General features: G+C 42.3%; 1 protein-coding gene across 1 annotated transcript; it reads left to right on the plus strand.

Annotated features, from left to right (window-relative positions):
- The first annotated feature begins 4,058 nt into the window (after positions 1-4,058).
- On the plus strand, positions 4,059-9,319 carry LOC121846773 (gastrula zinc finger protein XlCGF17.1-like). The gene is made up of 2 exons (XM_042324160.1): positions 4,059-4,689; positions 7,900-9,319. Exons 1-2 carry the CDS (start codon positions 4,347-4,349, stop codon positions 8,691-8,693), a joined length of 1,137 nt encoding a protein of 378 aa, XP_042180094.1. The 5' UTR covers positions 4,059-4,346; the 3' UTR covers positions 8,694-9,319.
- The last annotated feature ends 4,849 nt before the right edge of the window (positions 9,320-14,168 follow it).

The raw sequence follows: 14,168 nt of genomic DNA on the forward strand, positions 1-14,168 counted from the left end.
TGGCGCAGAGGGGCGCAAGACAGTCCACCATCACCATCCTGTCTGCCGCCACCTGTGGCCCGTACACCCCCACTAATCTATATCTGCAATCCCTTAAGGTGACATCCATCCCCAAAACCCTCCCCTGCATAACCACAAATTAACCCTCAACCTTTACCTCCCTGTGCCCACACAAAATCCCTACCCCCAATGAGTGCAACCCCCCTAAACACCAAACCGACTCCCCCTTGTCCCACTCCCTCCTAAATCTGTTAACATCCCCTCCATCCTTCAGGTGAACCCCCTTTAAAAAACAAAAGTCAAAACCCACACCCTCTAAATAACTAAAAACCACCCTCCTCTTAACAAAATCCCTTAAAAGCTTACATTTAAACTAACAAAAGTTGTAGTAGGCTCCATTAGAAAAAGTATAAAATAAATTCAAAAACAACCATCACCCAACTACTAACCCCCCCAAAAAAAAAAACAGGAGTCTCACCCGATGCTCCCCTGCTCCATCTCCACCGGCAGGGACGCCGTCTCTCCTCCCGACGTCCCTCAGTCTTCCTCCATCTCACCAACCCAGGATGCAGAAATGGTGTTTGGCTCCTGAGTGCCCTGCATCCTGGGTTGACCACCAAACTCCTCCACCTCCCCAGCCCCGTATCTGTTGGGATAGAGAGTAGGAGAGCCCGTGTCCCCAAACAGGAACTGCGACCCCCTCCCCCCTCAGATGACCAGCCCTGAGCCGTGCTTGGTGTATCAAGCTCCACCAGGAGTTGAGGGGCTGGGGAAGCCAGCGAGGACACAGAAGTTTCTTCCATCACACGCTTGGCCACCCCCTTCCCTCTCGCTGTCTGTCGAGAGCCCCTTCCTCTTCCCTCTCTTATTTGGCGATGGCGGTAACAGGGAGACACCACCCCCCCTCACCGCAAGCTCCTCCACCATTCCCCCATCTCTTCCATGAGGACGCTCGACATTCTGCTGTCCCCCCACTCCCTCTCCCCCCTCTTCCACTGGTCCTGCCACGACTCCTTCTCCACCACCTCTCCCTTCATTGCTACTCTCTCTGGCTCCTCCACTCCCTTGCTTCCTTCCGCCTCTTTTCCCAACTCTCCTCCCGGTTCTGCTGCCTTCTCTGTCCCCCTCTCCTCCAGCTGCTGATCTTTGCTCCTCCTCCTTCCGTGAGGCCATCCCCTCTGGGACTGGGCCTCCTCAACTTCCCCCATCCCCCGCTCCTACTTCCCCCCCAGCCGGAGACACATATGACCTCTGACGAGCCGGGCATTCCTGCCACAGGTGTGCTGACGAGCCACACCCGTGGCATGCCTTGAGCTCGTCACAGTCCTTCGCCTCGTGCTCCCTAGATCCACAAAATCTGCACTTTCTTGTGCTGCACGAGGCTAGGATGTGCCCGTAGGCCATACAACGCCTACAAAACGGGGGCTGACGTGCATAAAACAATGTCCCCCTGTCAGCCCCCAGGGAGAACATAGCTGGAGGATGAAGGTAGCCGCCCAGTCCCTTTGGGTCCTCCCTGAGGAGGGCCTGGGAGTCTCTCCTCCTGTTCCAAAAACCCAGGGAGTCCTTGAGGTACCTTGCTGAGGAGATGTCATCCATGTATCTCCCCAGAAAGGCCCTCACCTCCTCATCATAAATGTTCACAGTTACAATCCTGAAATTGTTTTTGTGTTGTTTTGCCAAGCTGGTTACCTCATCGTGGCAAATCAGCCTCGCACGTCCCACTTCTCTCACCATTTTCAGGATCTCGTCGTGTTTTTCTTCTGTCACATCATAAGTTCCCTCCAACGGGTAACCTAGGAGGCAAAACACATCCTTCCCTGTCAGTTTAAGGATCCACATCAAGATAGTCCTTCCAAAAATTTCACGTCCGAATGGCTCCATCTCCTTGTCCTTCCACACAAAGCGAACCGTATTCGCCAGCCCGATCCCAGGGACCGACCTATTTGAAGAATTTTGCGCCATCTCCACTCCCTTCCAAAAAAGGTAAAACTGAAAAGAAAAGCAAAAACAGCTGAGAATCTTTACCCCCCCCAAAAAACTTTTTTACCACCCTCCGGCCTACGACTTTCAGCTCAGAGGTTACGGTACCTCAGTACCCAACTTGAACTTAGCCACACAGGAGCCTTATAGCTGTGATCAATGTGACAAGAGATACTCTCATTCAAGTGGTCTGATTAAACATCAGAAAATACATGCAGGAGATCCACAGAGTGTAGAATGACCTCCAACACCAGACCTGGGTAGTCAAACACAGAGTGTGGAATGATCTCCAACACCAGACCTGGGTAGTAGAACACAGAGTGTAGACCAAAATACATCAAATCACATTTTATTTGTCACATACACTTGTTTAGCAGATGTTATTGCGGGTGTAGCAAAATGCTTGTGTTTCTAGCTCCAACAGTCCAGTAATATCTAACCAGTAATATCTAACAATACACACAATCTACATGAATGGAATTAAGAATATATAAATATTTGGAGGAGTGATGTCAGAGGGGCATAGACTAAGATACAGTAGAATAGGATATAATACAGTATATACCAGAGGTGGGACCAAGTCATTGTTTTACAAGTCACAAGTAAGTCTCAAGTCTTAGCACTCAAGTCCCAAGTCAAGACAAGCTATGGGGCGCAATCAGGCGATGTAGGCTTGTACACAATCGCCCAACCTTAACACACACATACACCCTCTCTGTGTGTGGTTACAGTAGGCTAACGTATGTCAATGGTTTTACGAACAGCACTCTGTGTTCGACTATCAGGCAGGATTTAGGCTACCAACTGCCTAGCCAGTTGAAGCTCAATCTTCGGTGCAATGTTCACGTTCCCGCACTGACTGACTGTGTGGAGGAACATTGATTTAATGTTACGTTAACCTACATGCTATACTAGCAAAATAAATATTGTATAGCTGTCGGCTATATTAGCCACGACTTACCGTTCTTTGTGCAGCTTCAAATGTCGAACAAAGTTGGAAGTTGTTGCGTCTCCGTCTGTAATTTTCTTCCTAGATGTTTTGCAAGGTGCAATCCGTTTTTTGGTGATACAGCGTAGTCTTTATATCTGAAAATAATCATTACTTAATTACATCAAGCGTCCCAATGGTAAAATTTAAGTTTGATTTAATTATGTTCCAAACGTAAAACTTTAGAGTTCATTGTGACACGGTCACGTTGTTTATTGCCACGTTGGGATGGAACCTTTTTTTAACATCCTTTCAAAAAATATAAATATCATTTTACCCACGTCTTTTCTCCTCAATTTCAATCTTGTCTCATCTTTGCAACTCCAAAACAGGCTGGGGAGGTGAAGGTCAAGTCATACTTCCTCTGAAACATGACTCGCATAATTATAATTTAATTATATGTTTTAAATGTCCATAATATCTGCATTAATAGTGGAATGATCGTGTTTCACAATATTAAAAAAAAATCTCGATCTTCTATTGTGTTATTAACTGAATGTCTGTTTATTCCATGTGAAACTCTGTGTTGTTGTTTTTGTCGCACTGCTTTGCTTTATCTTGGCCAGGTCACAGTTGTAAATGAGAACTTATTCTCAACTGGCCTACCCGGTTAAATAAAGGTGAAATAAATAGATATACAAAAATGTAGGAGCAGTATAGACCTAGTCTGTTCATTATATACATCTACATGATGTATTGTTATACCATGTAGGAGCAGTATAGACCTAGTCTGTTCATTATATACATCTACATGATGTATTGTTACACCATGTAGGAGCAGTGTAGACCTAGTCTGTTCATTATACACATCTACATGATGTATTGGTACACCATGTAGGAGCAGTATAGACCGACAGTAGCTAGCTACTTATTTAGATTTAGTATGACTTAATGAAACTGCCTTAAATGTGCCGTAGTAAACATTTTTAATCGCACCAATCAATCAACACATTCCTGTCTTTGTATGGCTCAATATAATAGTACTATTTAATTAAATCCATTTTCAAATAATCTTTGTCTGAAAATAAAATATGATCCTCAACTGCGTTTCCCCTCCAGTCAGCAGACGGCGATGTGCGTCTTTCAGGCGATGCTGCCAGCGTGACGTATAATCTAGTGGACGGTTCTTCAGAAACAGCTCGTCAACCACCAAGGTAGCTTGCTGTCCAACATAGCGTATAAATAGTTTGAATATTTCGGCTATCGATGTATATTAGCTACTGTGTTTTAGACACACTTCTGTCGTATCTACTTGTTAACCTATTTCATTTAATTTGACGTTATTTTGTATTAGGCAGCTATAGTAGCTGGCTGGTTAAGTTAGCACTAGCCTAGTCGCTAACGATAGCTAGCTAGCTAGCTAACATCCCCGAACATGAGCTCCCTAAACTACTCTCCTCCTGTTAAAGAAGAGGAGGGCTGCTGGACGGAGGAAGAAGCTCTGGGGCTGAACATTGTCGCGAAAGAGGAGAAGGAAGAGGAGGATGTCACAGTAAAACAAGTAGAGGGTGATGCTGTTACAGTGAAAGAAGAAGAGAAAGACGTTTCAGTGAAAGAAGAGGAAGACGCGTTCAGAGTGAAAGAGGAGGAGGATGTTACAGTAAAAGAAGAGGAGGAAGATAAAGATGAGGATGTCGTTTTTGGAGTGAAGAAGGAAGGGGAGATTACTGTCACATTGAAAGATGAAGAGGAGGAGATAGGAGATCTGATTAACACCAGTAAGTACCGCCTTAAATTGGTTTTTCACTTTGGATATTCGGAGTTGGTTCGTCAATACCTTTTCAATGGAGGGCCATAGGATGATGACTGATATGTCTAGAATCAGACGACGTAGAGAACAAGCTAAACCTTGTTTTCTCCGTTCCGTTTCCAAAAAGTGACTTAACATATATATTTGAGAAGGGTCTATCTGCTGACCGCAGACTGGGAGGCACGGCATGTTGTGATTTTCGTGTTGTGATGATCTACTACACACCTTGCACCTCAATAGTGCCATGCGAGAGTTGGGTTTGCTACACCAACGATTATGGATGTCCTCCTCAACAAAACTAAGGAGATGATTGTGGACTTCAGGAAACAGCAGAGGGAACACCCCCCTATCCACATCGATGGAACAGTAGTGGAGAGGGTAGCAAGTTTTAAGTTCCTCGGCATACACATCACAGACAAACTGAATTGGTCCACTCACACAGACAGCATTGTGAAGAAGGCGCAGCAGCGCCTCTTCAACCTCAGGAGGCTGAAGAAATTCGGCTTGTCACCAAAAGCACTCACAAACTTCTACAGATGCACAATCGAGAGCATCCTGGCGGGCTGTATCACCGCCTGGTACGGCAACTGCTCCGCCCTCAACCGTAAGGCTCTCCAGAGGGTAGTGAGGTCTGCACAACGCATCACCGGGGCAAACTACCTGCCCTCCAGGACACCTACACCACCCGATGTTACAGGAAGGCCATAAAGATCATCAAGGACATCAACCACCCGAGCCACTGCCTGTTCACCCCGCTATCATCCAGAAGGCGAGGTCAGTACAGGTGCATCAAAGCTGGGACCGAGAGACTCAAAAACAGCTTCTATCTCAAGGCCATCAGACTGTTAAACAGCCACCACTAACATAGAGTGGCTGCTGCCAACACACTGACACTGACTCAACTCCAGCCACTTTAATAATGGGAATTGATGGGAAATTATGTAAATATATCACTAGCCACTTTAAACAATGCTACCTTATATAATGTTTACATACCCTACATTATTCATCTCATATGCATACGTATATACTGTACTCTATATCATCGACTGCATCCTTAAGTAATACACGTATCACTAGCCACTTAAACTATGCCACTTTGTTTACATACTCATCTCATATGTATATACTGTACTCGATATCAGCTACTGTATCTTGCCTATGCTGCTCTGTACCATCACTCATTCATATATCCTTATGTACATATTCTTTATCCCCTTACACTGTGTATAAGACAGTAGTTTTGGAATTGTTAGTTAGATTACTTGTTGGTTATTACTGCATTGTCGGAACTAGAAGCACAAGCATTTCGCTACACTCGCATTAACATCTGCTAACCATGTGTATGTGACAAATAAAATTTGATTTGATGTACTGACAAGATGTCTCTCCGTTCTAACAAAGGGAGTCGTTGTACACAAAGCGGCACTGCGGGTTGTCTAGCTCCCACCTATTCTTTCTTTGGATTGGTGGATAGATCTTATTATTGTAATCTATTGTTTACATTATATGAGGGTTCTATGATGCTAAGCTACTAGCATGAATATGCGTAGCGATCTGATGACAACTCCTATAGTGTTTTTATCAAAGTTGTCGGTATGTCATGTGCCATGTGTCATGTCCACATAATAACTTAATCATTACAAAACGTCTGTTAGATCAAGTAAACCTCACGTAGCAAATTATCCATTAATTTAGTTGTTGACCAAATTCGACACTTTCCACATTGGGTTGATAATTGTTTCCACTTGGATACAACCTACTGTAGCCCACTGGCATGACCTAGAGAGATACAACCTACTGTAATCTACTGGCATGACCTAGAGAGATTCAACCTACTGTAGCCTACTGGCATGACCTAGAGAGATACAACCTACTGTAGCCCACTGGCATGACCTAGAGAGATACAACCTACTGTAGCCTACTGGCATGACCTAGAGAGATACAACCTACTGTCGCCTACTGGTAGACCACACTATCTACCTAGAAAGTTTGTCTGTATTTTTCGTAGCTGTCTACATACCGCCACAGACCGATGCACGAAGACCGCACTGAATGAGCTGTATTCCGCCATAAACAAACAGGAAAACGCTCATCCAGAGGCGGCGCTCCTTGTGGCCGAGGACTGTAATGCAGGGAAACTTAAATCTGTTTTATCTCACTTCTATCAGCATGTTAAAAGCAAAAATGAAAGCAGGAAGCACCAGTGACTCGGTCAATAAAAAGCTGATGCTAAGCTTCTGGACTGTTTTGCTAGCACAGACTGGAATACGTTCCGGGATTCTTCCGATGGCATTGAGGAGTATACCACATCAGTCATTGGCTTAATCAATAAGTGCATCGATGACGTCCCCACAGTGACTGTACGTATATACCCCAACCAGAAGCCATGGATTACAGGCAACATCCGCACTGAGCTAAAAGGCTAGAGCTGCTGCTTTCAAGGAGCGGGACTCTAACCCGGAAGCTTATAAGAAATCCCTCTATGCCCTCCGACGAACCATCAAACAGGCAAAGCATAAATAAGGGACTAAGATTGAACCGTACTACACCGGCTCCGGCGCTCTACCAGACGAGCAAAAGTACTTCTATGCTTGCTTCGAGGCAAATAACACTGAAACATGCATGTGAGCACCAGCTGTTCCAGACGACTGTGTGATCACGCTCTCCGCAGCCGATGTAAGACCTTTAAACAGGTCAACATTCACAACTTCGCAGGGCCAGACAGATTACCAGGACGTGTACACTAGGTCTATGTTATTTTTAGGTGAAGTTATGGGCCAATTTGCATACACTTAGTGTACAAACCCTCATTGTCAGGCTGATTTTAAAGCTTGCCAAAGAGCATTTTCCTGGTTGAAGTGTTGAAGAATAAGGCAGTTGATTTGCGACCAGTAACACAAATATATTAAGATTCAAAAAAGCCTTACAATTATAATCCAAAAGTAGTGTGAAATGCCTGGAAATGGAGGCTATTTTTGCTGTCAGCCTATGAGAACTCCCCTGAGTTTTCCCCCACGGTGGTGAATTAGTGAATAGACACAGAACTTAAAGTAGGTTTCCTTGAGTAGCACTCCCGATCTTGCACTTCATGGCTATGCTGTTGGCATAACCTTTTACAGGGGATTTCCTCTGTTGTGGGCCTTTAAACATCTGTCTGACTTTGTTGTTCACACAGGAGAGAGAGGTGACTATCGTGGATCCTCTGGGGAGCCTCAACAACCGCATGATGCTGACGAGACAGAGAAGAGTCTCTACAGACCAGGACACCTCAAGAAGCACCAGCAGAGACCCAAAGGAAAGAGAACTCACCGCTGCTCTGACTGTGGGAAGAGTTTTGTTTTCTCAGGACAATTAAAATCACACCAGAGAACGCACACAGGAGAGAAATCATATGGCTGTGATCAATGTGGGAAGAGTTTTACTACATTTAACAATCTGATGATACACCAGAGAACACACACAGGAGAGAAACCTTATAGCTGTGATCAATGTGGTAATAGTTTTGTTTCATCTGGCCTTCTGACTGTACATCAGAGAATACATACAGGAGAGAAACCATATAGCTGTACTCAATGTGGGAAGAGTTTTACTCAGCTAAGCAACCTGATATCACACCAAAGAATACATACAGGTGAGAAACCTTATAGCTGTACTCAATGTGGGAAGAGTTTTACTCAGTCAACCAGCCTGATATCACACCAGAGAACACACACAGGAGAGAAACCTTATAGCTGTGATGAATGTGGGAAGAGTTTTGCTACATCTAGCAATCTGACACTACACCAGAGAACACACACAGGAGAGAAACCTTTTAGCTGTGATGAATGTGGGAAGAGTTTTACTACATCTAGCAAACTGACTCTACACTACAGAACACACACAGGAGAGAAACCTTTTAGCTGTTCTCAATGTGACAAGAGATACTATGATAAATGTTCTCTGATTACACATCAGAAAATACATGCATGAAGGCGTTGTTTCATGATATCAATGAAATTACGTCAGCATGTAGAATGTTTAACAATGTACAAGGAGTATTTTAATGATGTCACAATATAGAACCCTAAATGTTTGCCCCCTGTTCTATTGATTTCAACATGATATGGATATTAGCCTCAGGGGGGAAATCCAGGCTCTGAATTGAAAGAGTACTATTTATATGATTTAACAAAAAGTGAGTAACAAACAAGTTCTGTCTTACACTTACTATGTTGGTGGCCCACTTTAATCACGAGTTACACTTGTTACACAAATTTGATTTGATTTGAATAAAAATGTAGCTAGATGTTTTCTACAAATAGTCCTCAACCAGTGATGTACACATTACTCTCAGATTCCGTGTGGTGTTTGAGCTGTTCGTTTAAACAGGACGTGCAACCTCATCTCCCTCCTCTCGGCAGAATTGATTTCAACATGATATCAATGAGTGATGACAAATAAGTGTTGCCCTTATTTGTTTAGCGACCCCTAAATTTAAATGCATCTCTCCAAAATGTAGCTGACTGTCTTCTGCAGATTGTCCTCTAACCAGTGAGGTGAAAGATATCTCCTATTTCCATGTGGTTTTTTTAGTTGTGTTAGGTACAACCTGATTTTTCCCCCCTAATTGATTTCACTGATTTATTGCTACATGCCAAAACAACAGCGTTTCTGGTTCTTGTGCAGTACGTAAGATGCTTGTTTAAAAAATACAAGTAATATGTATTATTGTGGCAGATGTTTGTGTTTATATAGCTCAATTTATCACAAACTGTTTCTGCATATTGGTTATTGATTTGGACACATTAAAACCTTGTTTTGACATTGGGCTATCCCACCTAGCAAAATGTCATTGAAAAGAGGTTGAGAAGAAGACTATGCCCGATGTCCAATATACGTTCAGTTTTAGTTGAAGTGAAAGTTGAGATGTCGTTTTTTCAATTCACTTGCAGCCTATACACATGGACGCAGTATAATAACTTGGTCTGTAATCAATTTTATTCGCATTCTTACATCACTCCAGTATTTCTTTGTAACATTCAAATGGTAATTGTCTTTATTCCCACTGTCGAAGAAGCATGTCTCAAATCACCTCATATTTCAAACACATCCATGCCTCACCATGAAGTTAATTATTGCCAATACATATTAACAAAGGGGTGTACATTTGGTTTTCATATTTACATTTAGTAATAATAATTATTTATGCAACCAACTGACTGTTTTTGGGTACAATTATATTGACATTGTTATCCTGTTTTTAGAATACCAGGGTTCATTCTCAGATGCCAAACCAAATGTACTGGATCATGACATTGGGGACTGGGCCCCGATCCAACAACATGCTTATCTAGTGAACCCTGAAACGAGAGAGAAGCTCTGCAGTGAGGTGGAAAGTTACTACGGATATTGCAGGAGTTTCCTCTTGAAATCAGACATGTCTGTGGTAAGGACAACTTGGTTGTTGATTGTATTCAGATGGTTGTAGTCTAAAAGTTTTGTGTTTAGCCAGTGCGATGCCATGGATCACAATTTATTTTGACTGCATGTTTTTCCGTATTGGAGATTAGTTTTGTTTGGGCTCGTTCCAAGGGGACGAGAGTTCTAGAAGCTAGTGGGTTTTTCAAAAATAGATTGTAGAAAAATATATATATTTAGAAATGTGTTTTTTCTTGTTTTTAATTGGTGACAGCCAGTAGACACCATGTTTATATTGTAGAAGGTGAAGCATTGTAGTTGATTTTAATATGAATTGGAAGTTGTTTTCTGTTGGTGGTGAGTAAACTTGTCCAACAAAAGTATAGGATATATTTGTAATCTTAAGGGGGAAGGTGTTACAGGCTTTGGTTTTTCCATTTATGTTTTGAGGTTGGACTTTAGCACATATAGCTCGTTAGCACTGTGAGGGAATTTTCTGTTAAACCTTACTAATGCATGTGTAGTAAAATATAATTCTTTAAGCCGAGGCATTGGGCTTGAGATTGGTAAAGAACCTAACTCCTATAACATAGAAAAGTGTGTTGATAGAGGCCTGTTCTGGGTGTGTAGAATGAACCCATGATGTTCGGACACTCAGCCAAAAATATGACAGAAACTGACTGGTTCCTCTTGATCCTCCACAGAGTAAAGGTTTTTTCCTGCACACCAGTAACAGAGCTATTGTGTTGGAGCCTGTTTCTGGGGAATGATTGTGGTGGAGAAATCAGAATTAGCTAAGTAACATGGATAATTAAGATGTCTTATCTGTAGAATATGCTGATATGAACTATTGACCTCTTGCTATTCGAATGTCTCCTTTCTGGCTCTGGTGTTGGCAGCTGCACTTCCCCCCTCAAATGGGCCTCAGTCACCTGGGGTCCAGAGAGGCGAGTTGTCAAGCTTATCGATCACATGTCCCTGTTGCTATGCAGAATATCAGCATCGATCACATGTCCCTGTTGCTATGCAGAATATCAGCATCAATCACATGTCCCTGTTGCTAGGCAGAATATCAGCAGGGAGGAAGGCAAAGGAGATCAGAAAGAAACATCGTTTCCATATGTGAACTGTGTGTTTATTGCGAAACATGTGAAGGGATGGTGTGAGTAATGTGGAACCAATCACTTGTGTCTGTTCGTCAGTCACCTACTCCTAGGGGCAGATTGTATTTGGGGCCCAAGGTCTGGCACAGGATGTGTGGGGTTGGTGTTTGGAACCATTGTACGTCATCTCTGAAGTTGCACCTATCTTGAGATAGGATATAACCCAGAAGCAAGCCTCCTTGTAAAAACAAGTCTTTTAATAAAAGTAAAACCTTGATTGATTATTAATTTTGCGCCTCCTCATTATTGATTATGGGTAGAATTTCCACCACAGCACGCATGGCATCACCTCATTAGTTAGAATGTGTTGGCTTGTCCATCTTGTTAGGGTTGGATGTTGCATCCAATTGTTAATATTGTAATCAATGACATTTCCTTTGGGTGCTCATTAGTCTTTCAGTTGTTATTCTTCTGTTTTTTTATCCTATTGTTGTGTAGTAAATATTTCTGTTTTTTCATTGTTTTTTAGACATCTTTTCCTGTGAAGTCATTGTGTTGCATCCATGTCTGAAATGTGCTGTATAAATAAAGCTTGATTTGATTTGAACATATTGCAAAAGAAATGAACCTGATGACTGACCAATCAACAGCCTCTTGCTAAACCAATTAACAAATATGTGCAAAAGCAACACATATCTTTGTCCATCTTGGTATGAAAAACAGTATAAATTCAGTAAATCTTCCACTATGTCAATATAGGGCATGGCATGTAAGTTTAGTATCACTTTTTAACCAACCCAGTGCATTTGTTGAAAATGAAAAAACGAAGTACGAGTAAAACATGACATTATTTCCTAACCAATGTTGGGGAATAATCAGAATTAGTTGGGTAACCTAGATAAGATGTTTTATATTCATTATATGCTTGAGAGTTACTTCTCATCAGAATGTCTATTTTTGGATAATACTGTTGGCCGGTTGCAGTTATCTGTTCTCTGACATGGGGTAAGTTACTTGGGCCGCAGAGAGGGGAGGGGTCAAGCTTGTCTTCATATGTAAACATATCTTTTAAATCAATTATCTCTTGGCTCCACAATGTCTGTGTGCCAGTCACTGTGTCTCTGTGATCTTGTCAAGGAGGGGGTATTTGATATATGCCTGTTGATAGGTTTTGTTTAATGATCCTGAGAGCGAGGAAAGAACATAGTTTAGGAGACAAAGCTGAACGATAATTTATGGCCAATGCTGTCTGGCTATGTGTGTCTTTGCTATAAAGGATCTCAGTTGCAATGTGTAAGGACTCTCAGAGAATTCATTGATAGACACTGAATTGATCTGAGAGTCACAGGGTTGTGATGGAGCTCATATAATTAAAGATTGACTTTATGATAACTCTGACTTGTGTGTGGTTTGCTCTCATGATTTGGTAAATACAGGAAATTTCCACGACACCATTCACAATGCTGGCTGAGGTATGAGAAAAACATGACATATTATTTCCTAATTGTAAAAAAATCCCCACTCCTTTATCAACTAGTCTTTCACTGTTTAACCAGAATAACATGAGTTGTGTCCTTCATACTGTTAGACTGTTAGTCCATAATCAACTAGTCTCTCACTGTTCAACCAGAATAACATAAGTAGTGTCATTCAGACTGTTAGTCCATAATCAACTAGTCTCTCACTGTTCAACCAGAATAACATAAGTAGTGTCATTCAGACTGTTAGTCCGTAATCAACTAGTCTCTCACTGTTTAAACAGAATAACATGAGTTAGGCACCTGTGCTGGCTTGTCCATCTTGTTAGTGGGAAGGTGTTTCACCTGAGCTGGTCCAGGTTCTATTTAAGAGTGTCTGACCCAGTGTTTCAGTTGTCTTGATAGATGTGGCGAGTCAACAACCTTAGTTGCACTACCTATTTGGTTTGCTTCCTGTCTTTAAATTTGCTGTGGGTTTTTCTTTTTTTGCCTCTTCTGGGGCATATTTAATGGGTCTCGTGGTGGGTGTCTTTTGGTCCCAGTTGTTGTTACTTGTCAACTTCCAGTGGACACAGAGGAAAATTGCAAGATTATGTTATATTACTTTTATTACATCAAATGGTTGTTTTATGCAACAGAACAGAGTGTTCTTCGAACTATTGTTGTCTGTGTGTCCTACTGAGGATGGGCCTCTGGGAGAAAACACTGACAGGAGATTTACAATGTCTTTTGGGTGATAAAACCTAAAGAGACCGCATTCCAGAGCATGAGTTAATGTTTCTGTTCTATATGGTACCAGGGAGAGATGACCCCAGGGCCAGACCCTGGTCTCTACACAAAGAGTACTGTTTTTACAGCAGATACTGTCTGCTGAGAATTATAAGTATTTTTCATACAAATCTTAACCTTGTGACCTGTTCTATACATCTGTTGTTCATCATGTAGGTTAAAAGGGGTGTATCTTGGCTGTAAAAGACCTGTGTCTTGTGGCTCTCAACTAATCATCTGGGGCTGATTCATCGACCAGCCATCATTATCGCAGAGCACTCAATTGATTCACTTAAAATGTGTGTGTTGTATTGACCTGCTCTCTTATTAACAAGTGAACAAAGATGTTGTTTAAGTATAACTCTGACTTGTATGATAAGTTTGACTCCTCATTTGATGTTAAAGAAATTAACCACATTTGACGATGGAGATGTTAATCTTCACTTGGTGACCGCTCCTGACGACCTGGGTAAATGGTGTACGAGGGGTCCCTCTAACTTGCAATTACAGGGAGACCACACTTCATCAACGGAGCAGATGGACCCACCTTTGATCTGAGGCAGCGAGCCGAGTGGATACCACATCTCGAACGTAGTTTAAAAATAAAAAAAATATGAGTGAAACAGGTGGAGTTTTTAGAAAAGCCTCATAGGCTCTGAGTGTGTATTCCTGTGTGAGGGGGGCACATAGGAGGCGTA

This window comes from Oncorhynchus tshawytscha, linkage group LG07 (genome assembly GCF_018296145.1).
Source record: "Oncorhynchus tshawytscha isolate Ot180627B linkage group LG07, Otsh_v2.0, whole genome shotgun sequence".
Lineage (NCBI taxonomy): Eukaryota > Metazoa > Chordata > Actinopteri > Salmoniformes > Salmonidae > Oncorhynchus > Oncorhynchus tshawytscha.

Excerpts from the sequence above, each read along its gene's own strand:
- LOC121846773 (XM_042324160.1), top strand. The coding sequence starts at position 4,347 with ATGAGCTCCCTAAACTACTCTCCTCCTGTTAAAGAAGAGGAGGGCTGC. Across the intron at positions 4,690-7,899 it reads AGGAGATCTGATTAACACCA|GAGAGAGAGGTGACTATCGT; the intron begins GTAAGTACCGCC and ends TTGTTCACACAG.